This window comes from Silurus meridionalis, chromosome 9 (genome assembly GCF_014805685.1).
Source record: "Silurus meridionalis isolate SWU-2019-XX chromosome 9, ASM1480568v1, whole genome shotgun sequence".
NCBI lineage: Eukaryota > Metazoa > Chordata > Actinopteri > Siluriformes > Siluridae > Silurus > Silurus meridionalis.
In genome coordinates, this window is record NC_060892.1 from 23,379,377 (window position 1) to 23,396,831 (window position 17,455).

The 17,455-nt window shown below is 38.1% G+C and overlaps 1 protein-coding gene across 2 annotated transcripts in view; it reads right to left on the bottom strand.

Annotated features, from left to right (window-relative positions):
• The window catches only part of dennd1b (DENN/MADD domain containing 1B), a 100,501-nt gene that overhangs the window by 10,934 nt on the left and 72,112 nt on the right, over positions 1 to 17,455 (bottom strand). For both annotated transcript variants that reach the window (XM_046857569.1, XM_046857570.1), the window contains exons 13-17: positions 10,352 to 10,477; positions 7,421 to 7,522; positions 2,614 to 2,704; positions 1,696 to 1,736; positions 125 to 172 (exon numbers count right to left, since the gene is read on the bottom strand). In XM_046857569.1, coding sequence (XP_046713525.1) covers positions 125 to 172; positions 1,696 to 1,736; positions 2,614 to 2,704; positions 7,421 to 7,522; positions 10,352 to 10,477 — 408 coding nt within the window. The remainder of the gene's footprint in view (positions 1 to 124; positions 173 to 1,695; positions 1,737 to 2,613; positions 2,705 to 7,420; positions 7,523 to 10,351; positions 10,478 to 17,455) is intronic.

Consider the following 17,455-nt stretch of genomic DNA (forward strand, 5'->3'; position numbering starts at 1 on the left):
ATGCATTAAAAATCAACTATATTCTAAACTACAAGGTGCAAAGAAAACCTGCAACAGCTGACATGATTAAATGCAAAGTTTTAGGGTTAGTACTGAAAAGAGAATTTGGACAATGCAAACTTACAATCCTATAAGCAGATTTCACAGCTGGGCTCGCCTTCGTCACACCTCTCTGTGTAGGGACAAATATATAGCATTTATCAATTCAGGGGAAAATAGTTAGAAATTTGGTGTTGAAGAAATATTTTGATGAAGTTTGATGGTGTATATCCATTTTATCCACCGAGCTCTCTCTCTCTATCTCCCATTCTGTTCTCTCTTTCTCATTTTCTCAAGTTTCCTCAAGTTTCTCAATCCCTTCATCTTACTGACTCCATTCTCTCTCACTCCATCTCATTCTCTCCGTCTCTCACTCCACTACTTTCTCTCTCAATCCATCTTTTCAGTCTCCCAGTCTGTTTTCTCTTTTAGTTTCTGATTCCATTCTCTCTCAGTCATTTCTCACTCCATCCCATTGTCTTTGTCTCTCACTCCGTCCCATTCTCTCATTCTCTCACTCCGTCCCATTCTCTCATTTTCTCACTCCGTCCCATTCTCTCAATCCATCCCATTTTCTCACTCCATCCCATTCTCTCAGGCTCTCACTCTATCCCATTCTCTCTCTGTCTTTCTCACTCCATCCCATTCTCTCAGTCTCTCTCATCCCATTCTCTCAGTTTCTTACTCCATCCCATTCTCTCTTTTTTACTTCATTTCATTCTCTCAGTCGCTCTCTCCATCCCTCAGTCTCTCTTAATTAATTCCGTTCTCTTTCATTTTTTCAGTTTCTCACTCCATTCACGCTAGCTTTATCCCATTCTTTACAAGTCTCTCACTCCATCCCATTCTCTCTCTCTCTCTCTCTCATTTTCTCTCTCTCTCTCTCAATGCTTTCTCAGTCTCTCTTACTCTAGCCCAGTCTCTTACTTCATCCCATTCTTTCTTGGTCTCCATCATTTCCTCTCATTCTGTCTCACGCCTTCCAATTCTCTCGGTCTCTCACTCCATCCCATTCTCTCTCTCTCTCACTCTCTCTTACCCAAGAATAAGCCTACTGTTGGCGCAGGAGCAGGTCACATGCTTAAAACGTCTAACATTTTCTAGAATGTCACGGAGTTTAGTTATCGAGTCTCGACCTGCGGGTCAGAGGTGAAGACGCTTTTATAGATTTGTGTCAGTCAAGAGACGTGAACTTTATACGAAACCTTTTGAAACTGGCACTCCGAAGAATTAATTCGGCATAACAGGAAGGAAAAAAGAGAGAGAGAGAGAGAGAGAGAGAGAGAGAAATAGACAGAAAGAGACAGAGAGGGAAAGAAAGGAGAGCAAGCATATGGATAGGGAGGCTTCTCTCTTTTGTTCAGTCTATTGAGTAATGCCTGTGTTTCCTGCCAGAATCCATGTGTCATCTCAGATGACTGGCTGTCATATCACATCAGTGTCGTCTCTACATCTCAACTGCTCTGCCTCTGTTTTGTTTTGTTTTGTTTTTTTTTTTGCCTTTGCTATGGCAAGGCTGGCCGACTTTTTATAGTTTTGCGCGCTTCAAAAAACAACTGGAAGCGTGTAATCATCGCGCACCGGCGAGACGAGAATCCCTTTCAGGTGAAAACGAATATTCATCTAAACGAAACGACTTTGTGCGCGCCTGCTTACCTTCACAGTATGCATCCACTGTTGGTAAGATCTAGAATTACCTGTGGAATAAAAAAAAAAAAAAAAAAAAAAAGCATAAATTGTATAAAAAACATTTACACAATTTATTTCTAATAAATTACAAGGATTTTTTTCAGGTCATTATCATATATATATATATATATATATATATATATATATATATATATATATATATATATATTAGGGGTGCACATGTTTGTTTAAAAACTCGGGTATTTGTTCTGCGCGTGTCTTCGCCAACCGTTTCGTGTCTATGTGGATTCCTTTTGCGTTTTATGTCCGGCTTGGAGAATTTCTCTCGAAAGGAGAAAATCCTGATGATTCCACATATCAAGGGAGCGAATGAATTCATTTATGAATAAATATATCTAACGAATAAACCATAAACAATCGAATAACTATATTGTGTGCATATTAAATGAAGACATTTGTTAAAGCATTCCGAAACGAGTAGAACAGGTAAGTAGAACATATCGTTAGAAAATTTTATATTAAATTGGAAAACGCGCACACAAACATCTGTATTGCCCAAATGGGATCTAACAAATGTTAATAATAAAAAAATTTATTAAATCAAATTTTGTGCCTATTTAATCGATTACTTAATTAAATCATTTTAATAAAAACAAATGTGTATTAAATTAAATTAATTAATTTCTTTCATTATATTTTGATATAATCAATTCTTTATTTGAAGCCAAGCAGGATTTGTATTCAAAATTGGTTAAAAATGTAAACGGTTGATGTTCATAAACCCCTATATATATATATATGTGTGTGTGTGTGTGTGTGTGCGTGTGTGTCATTTTATAACCATTCACATACCGTTCTCAGTCAACCTGCAGGGCTATTTCCAAACATAAAGGTGGGAGAAAAATAAAATAAAATCTCACTCACTTCCACAAAAGCCCCCCTCTGTGATCTCTTCCTCAAAGACGTCTGTGAAACCCCTTCCTTCATTTAATTTGGCCAGTCTGCCATCAATGAACTGCAACATAAATCACAGTATCGCGGGTTATTAAAGAAAGAGCGAGAGAGTGTGGGAGAGAGAGAGAGAGAGAGAGAGAGAGACTTCCGGATATATTGGCTAAACGGTGTTCGTGTAATTTGGATCAGATGGGAGGATTAGCATGGCAGGCAGGCTTGTAGTGTGTGTGTGCAATGCTTTTTCTGAGGGGAAATGGAACTTCCTGAAACTTGTCACAAAGAGGTCGTAAAACAGCAACCAATAAATTTGGCCCGTTAGAAGCACAACAGCGATGGGCTTAGACCGAGGGGGGGGAGAGGACCCCCTCAAAAAAAAAAAATAATAATAAAAAATTTACAATACTGACACTGGGCCTCTTATTTTATTTTTCAAACAGGACATGAACAGATTTATTCAAAGCAGCATTTATGCAAGCAATGAAGCAGTCATGTAAATCCTGCAATCCAAAGAAACATTCGGTTAGATTTATTCGTTACAATTAATAGCGTTTGACTTGCTGCACTTTTATAGATGGATTATGCTGTCAAGTTCAAATACGCTATACGGACTAAAGTATTGGGACGCCGGACTTTATCCAGCCATGTGTGGCTGACAAACTGTTACCACAAGGTTTAGAGGCACACAATTGTATAGGATGTCTTTGGGTGCGGAAGGAGGAATTTTATTAGGATTAGGAGACCAGAAACGAGGCCAGAAAGACGCTGTGAACCAAGCCAGGTCCATGTAGATATGACCGTGAAGAATGACCACAAATATCGACAAGATAGGAGCCTATTATCAAAATCAGGATCGTATTTATTGCCATGGGCTGTATTTATGACAGATGTGGATTATAAATAATAAATAAAAGATAAAAACATTAACTATACAGTTTGTGAAGGGCATGTATAGTGAGGCATCGCAATGATCATTTTTCCTGAATCAAGTCCGAGGTGCAGGGTTGCAATATAGTGATCCTTGTTGATTGTGTTCATGCAGCACATATGAAATGATTGTAAAAGCAAATAGGGACTGGAATGGCATGTTGAGAAATCCGTCCAACCCCAGCCATTTACTGTGCATGGCATTAACTTAAGAAACACTAAATATATAAAAGAAAAAAAAAATCAGCATAATTCCATAAAAAGGAAGACTGCTGTATATAGAGAAAGACTGCGACGTGACATCCCGGTTATGACACTGAGGAAAACACTTTCGGAGTCGGCGCTGAGTGACCGATAAGTGGTCGATCTGGAACGTCTCAAACCGTATACTCCCTCGTTTTTCTGTGGGCCGGAGTCGAATTCCTTACGGACACGCACCCTCCTGCTTTTTTCCGACGCGGCGTCGGGGAGGGAAGCATTGCTGCGCGGGAGACTTCCGGCGTAGAGTCGGCAAAATACTTTGAATGTAATTAAGTCGATAAATAACCTATTCGTTAAATTTACTGTTTGTTGTTCTGAATGAAACTCGGGTAGAGCTTTTCATTTCAACAGTACACCCCCTAACGGTGCACATCTTTGTGGAGATACAATTTTAATTCTCAAATCGTTTCTTTCTCTTTGCCATGAAGTGCCATGTTGAACAGTGGTCCAGTGGTCAGTATGAGAGAATTGGACTCAAAGCACATGAACGCGATAAAAAAGACACCATGTACAGCTGTTATCACTTGGGGTGCACTCACTTTTGTTGCCAGCTATTCAGACAATAATGGCTGTATGTTTAAGTTATTTTTAGTGAATCTGTACTGCTATACAGCTGCACATTGACTATACAATATTTATATTATTATTTAACAATGTCTGGAGGGATTCTGAAGAGGTATATTCTGTTTTAATTTAATCCTGTAAATGCTTTGTTTTTTCACACTTTTTTTTTCAATGCATTGATGTTGCGGCAATTTAGTCGATTTCATTTGATCTGCTGACGTGGGAAATGCTGTCTAAAGTGTGGCCTTTCTACAGTTAATTATTTGTCTTTTTTTTTTTTTTTTTTTTTTTAGGATTATTGATGCATGTTAAATATACATTTCTTCCCACATTTTCTTTGTGTGATGGTCCGCACAACGTGGCTGTAAAATGTTATAAAAAAAACTTTTTATGAACGTTTATTGACTTTAAAAAGATGAAACGGCATCGTCAGTTTCTCTTGACAGGCAGTTTTTTTCCCCGCCCCATTCATTCCATTTCGCACACTCTTTAACACAAGGAAAAAGAATATTACCACTCTGTATTAGAGGTCAACTAAATCATCGATAGTTGATGACTGGAACTATCAGCAAAAATCAATACAGATAGTTTTTCCGGGTTGCTTTATACAGTACGAGAGCGGCCTCTAGATGCGTATAACTAATGCCACGTGCTGTTTATATGAAGGGTCGTTTTTTACATTCATTTTGGAACTATTTTTATTTATTTGGAATGTATATTTTTTGTTTCAGTTGAAATGTCTAATTTTCCTCAGTATTTCTAATAGAATTAATATATTCATATATCATTTAGCACATTTTCATGATTTAGTAGATCCTTTCCTTTGTTTCCAGTACTATTTTACGTGAATTATGTTTTTTTTTGTCGTTTTTTTTAAATCCAGTATCCACGGTTGATTAATCGGTCGTCAGCAAGTACGATCCAACTTAGCTACCGCTAAAATCTACAATGGGTCGACCTCTACTCTGTACCCCATCCACAACGCACAGAAGCATTAGCGTTAAATCCACTTATGTGTCTAGTGCTCATGCTGGCTTCTGCCTCTTTTCACCTCACGAGTCAACACAAATGAAAATAGATGCCTAAAATCTTGCTGCTGGATCACGTTAAAGCCGAGACGTGTGTCTGGCAAAGACGAGTTGTTACGGTGCAATCGTTATAGTTTTGGCAGCGAATAGTGAAATAATATTTTGTGCAGTGGCTGCGATCAGGGAAGCATCAGTAATTAATGTTATAGACCATAGAGAGACAGAAAGACAGGAAATTGTGCTAGTTGTGGAAACTAGAGCTGTGTGTGTGTATTGAGAGTGTAGGAGTGCAGTACACGTTCTAGCAGGCAGTGCGAACAAGAAACTGCGGATGGTGTGTGTGTGTGTGTGTGTGTGTGTGTGTGTGTGTGTGAGAGAGAGAAAACATTCAGAAGAGGAGTGTGGAGGGTCGCCGACAGAAAGCAGGTCATGGATGACAGGCTTCCCTGGCTTTCTCTTGGCAAATAGCCGACGCTCCTTTTCTCATCGTCGATGTCGTTAGTTGGCGGAACAGGAAATGAGATAAGGAGGAAAAAAGCGGACGTTTCGATGTCTTCGAACCACCGGGCAGTTATGAGGAAGCAGCGTTGACTAGGGGTGTGTGATATTGACCAAATATGATATCTCGCTATTTTTTATTGTCATTTCTTTTTTAGACACTACCATGGACAGCTGACATCTTTGACAATCTGTGTGGTGGTCAGTTCACAGCAGTGACACAGATGAATCTTTTCCAATACATTTAAATAGATTTCTATGGGAATTTCGGACCTTAATTAAAGTAATACATTTTCCCAAATCATCTTTTGAGTCAAATTCATACATATAATCACTCATTTTGAATAATAAGTCTTTTTGGCTATAAATGAAATCAGCATTGACAAAATTCATCTTTGTGAAGCTGAGGAAAAAACCGAAGCTGCATCTGAAGTGGATGTATTTACACACTGTTTAATGCAGCTTACAGAGACATGGGATGCTTTAACCTGCAGTAAAAAAAGGCATAAATAAATGATGTTTGGTATATTTTAAACATTAAACAATGAATATTCCAATATTTGAGATGATAAAAAAATATATATATACATTCAATGGGAGATGAAAGTGTGCCACTGCTAATAGGTGAGTCACTGTGATTCAACCGAATCATTTCAACAAATGATTCATTCATTCATTCAGGAATGAAATGCCATCACGTCGTAGCTCATTTTTTCGTAGACATTACATCGCACACATCTACATCGTAGACATTTTTTAAGTCCTTTTTAAGACCATTAACACTGGAATTTAAGAACTATATCTCACGCCATCGAGAAAACACACAAATACGTTGTTAGAATTAACCGAGTCATAAATTCCTTCTTTTCTAAACTTGCACTTCCCAAAAGCTAAAAAAAAAAAATAGAATCCGTTTTACACCCGTGGTACAATCCAAGAGAGCTTCGTGCCTATAACAGAAAGCTGATTGGCTGTTGCACGTTGGTCTCGTTTGTAGTCGCACAATACAGGCGAAATATATTTGGACCGGTGAAAGAAAGAAACCACAGAAACAAAAACATTCTTAAAAAATAAAATAAAAATACAAAATCATAAATAAAAAATTAAAAAAATTAAAAAAGTGCTGCACAGCATTTCATAATTGATCCCTGTTCAAAATGATTTAAGACCTAGAATACTTTTTAAAGCCTAAAATTTAGATTTAGTTCCTCTTTTAAATTTTCGTTTAGACTTGATGTAACCAACAATTACGATCTTATCGCAGATTATTTATACTGATATTGCATATACAAACTTTGTGCACTGACGATGGAAACGCTTGATGAAAGAGAAGAGAAACGGTGTATCGATTCCTCTGTATGTCTGCACATATGATGGCATTGACTAATGAAAAACCTTGAACTATGTGTAAACGTCTACCAGAACCCGGACCAAAATCTCTCCGCTGTTGATACTAAAGCTGTTGAGGAGCCCAAAACGTTTGTTCGAAACTCACGTCATACCTGCTTGAAGAGTTGCAGGTTCACAGCCATCTCAAGGAAAGTCTTCATGGAGGTGGAACGGTGTGCCACGAAGCTCTCATCGCAGAAGGTGATTGGCTCTCCCTGAAAAGAAAAAAAACCTACAATTATGGATTTGTTTTTAAAATAAAGACGTTTTTGGACCAAGCAAAGAAATTCTATGCTTCACAGTGTCTGTGTGTGTGTGTGTGTATACACACCGTGATTTACCGCCTCAAGCTCAGGAGCTCATTATTGTTTTTTGTTTCATTTACAGCTCAGTTCGACCTCAGCGTGCAGTAAAAGCTGCCAGCGTGAAGGCATATGGGCTTCATAAAGCTGAACTATATAATTTATTCAAAGGGCTCGCTGCGAACGGGGGACACGCTTTAGATCTGCGCACCGAGGATGCCGCAGAAACATTACATATATTTATTTATGTTTTTTCCCCAAAATAACTCATAAAGTAGTATAACTGAGGAACAAGTAGAAAAGAAAAAAAATTTGATTGAATCTCATAATATTGAGGATTTTTCAGGAGGGGTTCTCAAAATATGATAAAATATATAAAAAGATTCAGACAGAATCTACATGAACTCCAATGCAGGCTTATTGCTATTATATATGCAAACCAATGACTCGAAATGTTTTCTAGGAATATTATTTTGCGCGAATAAAACCGGGTTTCGGATCAAGATGTGGTTTTATAGGTGAGCATAAAAGCAAAGAACAGCAAAGGCAAAGAAAAAAAGGAATCCGAAAAACAAAAGCAATCACAATATAAAGATTTAATGTCCCTGTTGCCGAGACGGCACTTTAAAGAATTTCTATTTTTTAATATATATATATATATATATTTATTTATTTATTTTTAAGGCACATCTTTGTAAAAAAAACGGTTTGTGTACACAGCGCCGTTACAACATCAATTATGTCTCCAACAAAGAGAGTCGTATTTGACAAACAGGGAGCATATTTTGTTTTCGGTCTTTGGCTGAGCTCGAGTCAACCACCCAAAAAAAAAAAAAAAAAAAAAACCCTATTGGAGGAGTTGAGAAGGGCCTGAGAACAATACTCCACACGAGCTGAAAGAAGCCTTCAAAGAGGCTGTTCTGCCTTTTCAACTTCTGACATTTCACCAAAACAGACAGGCCCACCTTAACGCAAACCCCCCTCCTCCCTACTTCAACCCCGTCTTTGCTTATAGATGGCGTGGTGCTCGGGTTGCCTTTAAACGGAAGCACTGAAAGTCTACCGCAGCCGAGGGCCCTTAGCTCTGAGCTCGGGCCTGTGTGTGTGTGTGGGGGTTTCAAAGCGACGGAACAGGGCATCATAACAAGGCCGCTGTGCTTAAAACCCAGTTGCTTTGACGCAGTTCTCCGATCAGAAATGAAATTCTTAAAACGACTTGTTCAACCGACACGTCATGTGGTCACTCGTTGCTTTGATTAAATTGCGAATGCTTTTGCTACGTCCGTTTCACTGATTGGGTGCAAAAGTCTGCCGTTTCCTACGTTATCAATTGTTTGTCGTGTCGATAGAAATACATTATACCGGTTCTCGGCTAAATTCCCCGAAACATCTCGGCATCAATCGCAAAATAGTTAAAACCACTTGTCTTGATCCGTCAGGCTGAAATTTCCGAGGATTCCTTGATCGATTGCGCAAATGAAGCTGGAACGTCGCTAGTGAAGCGGCGCTTTGCGGCGTCAGACCGGCCAATGACCGACCAACTAGTTCGCCAAAATGGGTCAAAGGTTAATCTCGTTAAACTTGAATTGCTGTAAAAAAGTGAATCCTGTCCTGTGTCTTGTGATCAATATCCCAAATACAGTAATGTGCACATTTGTGCTGCTGAAATTCATAAATGTCGTACCGAAGAAGTGCTTTTTCAATAATCGCAGCATAGTTTACATCAGGAAACGCTGAAGCCCTGCCGCCGTCATGTTACAGTTTTTCCTCCGGTTCTTAAACGATCCTTAATATCCGCAAACCAGTAAATGCATTTCCTCAAAAACATTAAGTACGAACAGCAAAACACTGCAAAAGCCTGCACTTTTCTCAAAATCTGTGAAATAACAAGTCCTTTTGTCACTGTTCACAAACAAACGTTGAGTCACGATGTGTGTCTGACTGCTCACGGTTTCAGTGTTTCCTGATGTAAACTACAGTTTGATTCGACGATTGAAAAAGCACAAGTCGGCAATTTCAACAGCACAAGTGTACGCATTAACGGATGTGGAATATTGACTGCAAGACAGAATTCGCACTTCTACCGTATTGTTCCAGCGTTCGATCGTTTCCAGGTTGTTCATCCGTTTTCAGAAATCGTAATTCTGTGCTTTGCACATTCCGTCGCCAATTGAAGGTTTCACCTTTGACCTGTTTTTCGAAAACCAGTCGCTCTTCGGCCGATCTTATTTAGTGACATTCATGATTCATCGGCGCGATTCATCAATTCAAGACGGTCAAATTTACAGAAAAATGTATACAAGTTAATAAATCAGACGCATGTAAGCCTGACAGATTACGATAACTTATGGCGAGATTTTATTTATTTATTTATTTTTTGGTGGTGGTGGTGGGGGGTGTTAAGATTATTCAAGCATTTTGACAGCTTCTTTAAAAAGCGACATAATGTGAAGGTTGAACAAGTAGTTTCGCAAATTTTATTTCCGATCTGAAACCCACAAAAGCAAACAAAAAACAAAACAAAAACGACTAACAAGACTAAACATTTTGACTACTTGTTTGTTGACGAAAGCATTTGTTATTCCCATGGCGACGACCTCTTCATTAACACAAATACTACAGATTTCGAAAAAATGCTCCGAAGCAACTGAGGGAAAAGTGTAGGCAGATCCACTTCGCCAAATTACACAAATAAAAAATCCTAAATTTCGACCCCGAAAGCGTATGAAGGAAGAGGCTTACGGGTTTGTATCTCAGAGCGTCCCGATAGGAGCCGAACAGCGCAGCCTGAGAGCGCAGGAAGGCCCGAGCCACTCCGTTGCCCGTGGCAGTCGACTGCTTCTTCAGCTTGCTCTTCAGACTCGAGACCTGAATGGGGAGAGGGGGTGAAGAGAGGGGGGAAAGAAGGGTGTTAAAATAGCACCTCTGTAATCATGGAGGAAGAAGCAAAACCATTCAGAGTGTGAAGTGTCATATTTGCAGGTGACCCCCCTAGACACGATAAAGAATAAAAGAAAGGGGGGAACGAGATGAGCCTCTTCACTTCCCTTGCAGCTTATCTGTTGTGCTGCCAAGAGCACCTGCTGCTCTGTTAATTGAGTTAAAGGCAGGGTGTCAGGAGGGGGAGAAAAAAAAAAGAAAGAAAAAAAAAGAGGCAACGACGTAATGCATAAGAAGATCCTGAGCCCACTGCTGCCGCCCTGGTCTTGCTCCGAGGTCGGGATTGTTGTGATCGTAAGGAGTAGTCACTGTAGCCTTCCTCCTGAAATCCAAGCCTCATCCCATACGGGTTCTTATATCTCAGTCATAAAGGCGGCGTGGTAGTGATTAAGGCATTGGTCTTTGGATCAAAGGGTTATGAGTTTAAATCTCAGTCTTATCCCATATATAGGAGTGGTAGCTTAGTGGTTTAGGCATGTCTTTGGATCAAAGGGTTATGAGATCAAATCCTAACCTCATCCCATATGGTATCTTATATCTTATAGTCATAAAGGGGGAGTGGTAGCTAAGTGGTTGAGGCATGAATTAAAGGTTAAGGTCTTAAAGTCATAGGGTTATCAGATCAAATCCTCACCTCATCCCATATGGAATCATATCTTATAGTCATAAAGGGGAAGTGGTAACTAAGTGGTTAAGGTATTGGTCTTTGGGTCAAAGGGGTATGAGTTTAAATTCCACTCAAGTTTTGCCATTAAAAAAAAAAAACAAAAAAAACCCATAATAATAATAAAAATGCACCTGTAGTATGAAGGGGTTCAAAATAAATATAAACTAAAATAAATCAAATATTTATAAAGAATTGCAAAAAAATAAAAAATAAAATTTGAAAATTACCAGTACGCAAATCAACCATATATGAAGGTTGAAATAAATAAACAAACAAACAAACTTTTTTTTAACTGGACAAACAAACGAACAAATAACGTATTGGTTGAAAGAGTGGGGGTGGGGGTTTAAGAAAAAAAAAATGAATTTTAGTACTTTTTTTACTTCCCATTTCCCCACTTTATCTCTTCAGTTCATGGGAATATTATATGCTTTAAAAAAAATGGATTCCATATCGTTTGTTTTTTTGCTGTTTATTTGTTTGTTTGTGTAATTGCTTATTTATTTATTTGCCAGTACCGTGCGTTTGCCTGTAATGGCAAGCCTCAGGATTTTGGATCGTTGCAAACGACGTCTTTGGATCAAAGGGTTATGAGTTCAAATCCCAGCCTCATCCCATATGGGAGTGGCATCTTAGTGGTTGAGGCATTGATCTTTAAATCATAGGGATATGAGGTCAAATCCTAACCTCATTCCATATGGAATATTATATCTTCTAGTCATAAAGGGGGCATGCTAGCTTAGTGGTCTTTGGGTCAATGGGTTGAGTTTAAATCCCAGACTCATGCCATATGTATCATAAAGGGGGTGTGGTATTTTAGTGGTTAAGGGATTGAGGTCTTTTGGATAGAATGGTATGAGTTCAAATTCCAGCCTTGTCCCATATGGGATCCCCCACTCCCCAAAAGCAAATCATCTTCCCAGAAGAGTGGAGGTTATTATAACAGCAAATAGGAACTAAATGTGCCCTGAACTAATTACAGTCAGGTGTCCACAAACATTAGTCTGTAGAGTGTATTGAGTGTTTTCGGATCAGATGGCGCTCGTCGCTGCTACCCCATTTTTACACTAACCGAACTTATTGTATATTCCGGTATGTGCTCCCATCGCCAACGCAGGCGAACTGATGGATCCAGATTTAACACAACATGCCGGGTTTAATCGAGACTATGGTTTACTTCGATGTTCACTTTGAGTCGCTTTATCACCAAGGACTAGAAACTCGGGTGAAGAGGCTTTCAAATGAATACTAAACGGGGCCGCGCAGCGTCAGTTAAATATTCAGGACGCGTAACGGAAACGGTGCAACAAAAGCAAGTTCAGTCCTGCGATTTGTACATTTAAAGGACATTCACAGAGCGCGGTGCTGGCTCAATTATTCCCTGATCCCACATCCTTCCCTGAGCTGCCGTCACGGATCTGCACGAGCCTATAGGACAAGTTTCGCAATTTCCAGCACGATTTACTTCGTCATTACTGTCTAACCATCGACTATGCAACTATACACTATATGGACAAAAGTATTAGGACACTTGACCTTTTCACCCATATGGGATCTTGTATCTTATAGTCATACTATAGTAGCTAAGTGGTTAAGGTGTTGTTCTCGAATTACACACACACACACACACACACACACACACACACACACACACACACACACACACACACAGAGAGTGTAGCATAGTATTTTTTTTATAGACTTTCTTTACTCATATTTTGCCATTAAAAAAATAAATAAAATGCCCCTGTAGTATGAGGGGATTCATAAATATAAACTAAAATAAATAAATAAATAAATAAATAAATGTAAAGTATTGCAAAAAAAAAAAACATTTAGAAAATTACCAGTATGCAAATCAACTATATATGAAGATTGATATAAATAAATTAATTAATAAAATTTTTTAACTGAACAAACAAACAAACAATGTATTGGTTGAAAGATTGGGGGATTACTGAAATAATTCATTTCAGTACTTTTTTTCACTTCCCCTTTTCCCACTTTATCACTCCAGTTCACAGGAATATTATATGCTTTAAAATAATAATAAAAATCCCATCCGTCCACATACATACATTTGAATGGAGTTCATATCGTTAGTTTTTTGCTGTTTATTTATTTGTTTGTTTGTGTAATTGCTTATTTATTTATTTGCCAGTACCGTGCGTTTGCCCGTAATGGCAAGCCTCAGATCGATGATAGGATTTTGGATCGTTGCAAACAACTCATCAAGCCTGCGATCTCAGCGACGGATCTGTCAGCCTAATTAACTATTATACTTTGAGTATCGCTAACGAGATATGAGCGGGAGGGGGGTTGGGGCATCAGAAGGAAGCTTAGCTCTACAGGTGATCAACCTATTTGGGAGTGACATTTTTTAGTGTAAAGTCTCGGAGCCTATGATGTGATCAAAGGCAGAGTTCCCCATTGGGTCCAATTATAAGCACTGGTATTGTAGGAGGGGTGGGTACAGAGCGAGAGAGAGAGAGAGAGAGAGAGAGAGAGAGAGAGCAATAGCGAGAGAAGGGGAGGGAACGAGACACGAGTTATGATATTCATAATCTATGCAGAGAGGCCTTTCCGGTATAGGTCTTTTTCCCCGTAGCTGTGATCTTTTCAATTCGCATCAAGGCGGAGAGTTCGGGATGAAAGTGCTGCAAACATGGCGTCTCATTAAACTCTACAGCGCCGACTCCCCGACAGGGTTTGAAGTGCGCCGAGTAAAGAGCACGGGGTCAGAGGTGGCCCGCGAAAACAGATCTCCATTTAACTCGCCAGCTGGAGATGATAATTAGCAGGTGCATCACTGTCTCCTGTTTTTTTTTTTTTTTTCTTTCTCCCCTCTCCAAACGATCATGCCACGAGCCTTTTCTCAATCATGGGCTGCTTTTATACACACACACACACACACACACACACACACACACACACACGACTTCAGGAGTGAGCTGTTTACACTCACGACAGTTGATTCGATTCAATTGAACTGGGCATGGATGCATGCCTTCATAATACAGCGGACACTGGATTGTCCTCTGTCCTGTATAGGGAATGTCCTCTATATAGTCTGGAGGTCCACTGATGAATCAATGTGTAAAATAAATAAATAAATAAACTTGAAATTCGTTCGTAAATATTTGCCCCGCAAAGCAAAAATCAGTGGTGTTGTCATTAAGTTTTGTTTGTTTGTTTGTTTGTTTGTTTTTAAGAACTTCACATTTTTTTATTAAGCTTCATCAATTCAGCTGATTTAGTCAGATTTTGCCATTAAGAAAAACTAGAACTATAGTAGGATTTATCAGACGTAACTGTACATAAACAAACAAATGAATAAAAAGCAATAAATTCAGTGCATTCTTTTGGCATATCATTTCCTGCCATCATTCCTGGGCTTGAACAAACAAACGCTGCACTGTTACCAAACTCCAATTACTCATATTTTTGCATTAAAAAAAAATTGATAACTAACATATTAAGGGGGTTCATGATAAAAAAAATTTAAAAAAGATTAAAAATAAAGTGTTCAAAATTAAAAAAGCAAAAAAAAGAGCAGTACATAATGTCATGTACGAGATAAGAAGGTTAACATAAATTAATAAATAAAAAAAAAAAAAAAAAAAATAATCGTTTCTGAAAATGACGTTCGTTTTGTCCAAGAAACGAACGATGCGCTGTTACCAATTCAATTAAAACCGAGAAAGACAGTTATTTTGTTCGTTTGTTTGTTTTTGCTTCTTCTTTTTTGTTTTGTTTTTTAAAGGAGGAGAAAATGGGTTTTGAGGAATTTTTTTTTAATTGAGTTTTCTTTTTTATATAATTTTTCTACTCATATTTCACCATTAAAAAATTAATCAAACTACAATATCAAGGGGGTCTAAATAAATAAATAAATACAAATAAAGTATTAAAAAATAAAAAGCAGAGAAAATGACCAGTATGACATATAAATATAATCTACTACAAAAGCTAATATAAATAAATACGTGTGAAAATTAACTAAGCAAACAAACAAATAAATAGCAATAAATTCAGTGCATCGTTTCTGGACTTGACTTTCACTAAAGTCAGGAAATGTATTGGTTGAGAAAAAAAAAAAAAAGAAAAGCTTTTTCCACTTTCCTTTTTTCTAATCAGTCCAGTTCACGGAATCGATATAAAAAAATAAAAAAAAAAAAATAAAGAAAAACCTGAGAAAAAAAAAAAACACAAGGTCACAGCAGTTACCGACTCGAGATAAAAAACACACGCACACACACAAAAAAAAAAAAAGTGTGTGTGTGTTAAATACAATTTTACAGTGAATTACATATCCCGATATTAACCGCATGGATTTGTTGCGGATTTCAATTGTACATCTCATCTACAGTCTCATTAAAACACAGAGAGGGTTTAATCGAAAGTGCAGGATGTATGTATATTTCTTTAGCGTTATTATTTTTTAATAAAGTCAGTGGTGGAGTGGTAGGTGTTTTTTTTTTCCCTCCCCTTCCTGCAAAGGGATTCTGGCCATGAGTAGAAAGCCGTGGGGATGCAATTAAGAAAACTACAAAGAAAAAGGAATAGTTATGAAAATCTGCTTCTTTCTTTTGATGTGCAGGAAGATGAAGAAGCGAGCAGGCACACGCGCACACGCGCGCACACACGCGGCCCATTTTACTCCAGTCAGGACACCCCTTTGGACGCCGAGAGACCAACTCCAAGCGGAGACAATGTGAGCGAGATCTGTGCAGATCCTCTTCAATGGCAATATAACGCAAGCGGTGCTTCGTTCACATGCTGATCAATGAAATGGTCATCTTTGTCAAAAGTGTCTCCATAAAGAGACCACCCTAACAACCCCAGCAACCCCTGATTAGCTGATGTGCTTGATGCTGGCTATCCGATTCACGTGTGGCACGCTATACCACACACACACACACACACACCAAGCGATCACAAAGCTCTAACGTTCAAAAGCGACTCCAAACGGAAGCGATCAAACGCAAGAAGGCGTGCGAGGACGAGGCAGACCGAAGGAAACAAACATCACGCGAAGAGAGCAAAAGAAAAAAGACTTAACCACCCCCCCCCCAAAAAAAAAAAAAACAAAAACAAACAAGCTCCTATTGCTTTTAATAATAATAATACAAAAAAAAAAAACAAGCAATTGATACAGACGTCTAGACAACATGACCGGCAGACAAGAGATCAAACGAGGCTCGCGTTCAATTCCGAGCTCTTTGGTATCGTGGCACGTTCCTAATTTTCCTATTTTTAGACGCAGAAGTAAACACGCCCTCGCGCTGGTACCAAACTCCAATTATAACCAGGTTTTTTTTTGCTTTTTTTTTTTTTTTTTTTAAAGAGGAGAAGCACGATATTTAATAGTCTTTTTAACTTATATTCTACAATAAAATCTGCTATAATTATAATATTAAAAGGGTTCATAATAAATAAATAAATAAATAATTACTAAAAAAGCTGTAAAAATTACCAATACACAATGTCATATATATATATATATATATATATATATATACACACACATATACACACACATACACTAAATACTACAGCAAATATAAATAGTGTAGTAATAATAAATACTATAAATGTAAAATTAAAAAAATATATCAAGGTTAATCAATGTAAATAGATGAACATACAAACAAGCAAAAACTAAATAACTCTGATATTCTAAAAGATACTTGAGAATCATGAAGAATCTACAAAAATGTGTTTTTGAAAATAATTTTTATTTTTATAAAAACATCCTGAAAGAAAATGCGACTGAATAATTTCTGTATATATTTCACAAGTGTTTAATTTGTCTACGTTTCTAATATTTGAAGGTTCGCTGCAACATTCATTTTAGCAATTTGTTTTTCAGCAATTCTCCTCTCCGTTTGTACAGCGGCATGAAAAGCGGCGTCCCGGCGTCTCTAATAGTCCATAAATCTAAAATATTACGTGTAAAATGGAAGGAAACGGCCATTACGCCAAAGAAAGCAAAGAGTCAGGGGCACGAGTTGGGGTGACGGGGGTGAGTTTTGTATCAGGTAATTCAGGACAACTGTCACCTTTGACCCGACTGAAAGCCGGACCGATGGTCAAGAAGTGGCCTAATCGAGTCCACATGGCTTTGGGCTTCATCCGTACAATTATCTGGATGCCATAAAGTGGGGCTTTGAATAATGTTTACGTTATTTATTAACGGAAAAAAGGAAGGAGAAACATTGTGGGCTTTTCGTTTTGGG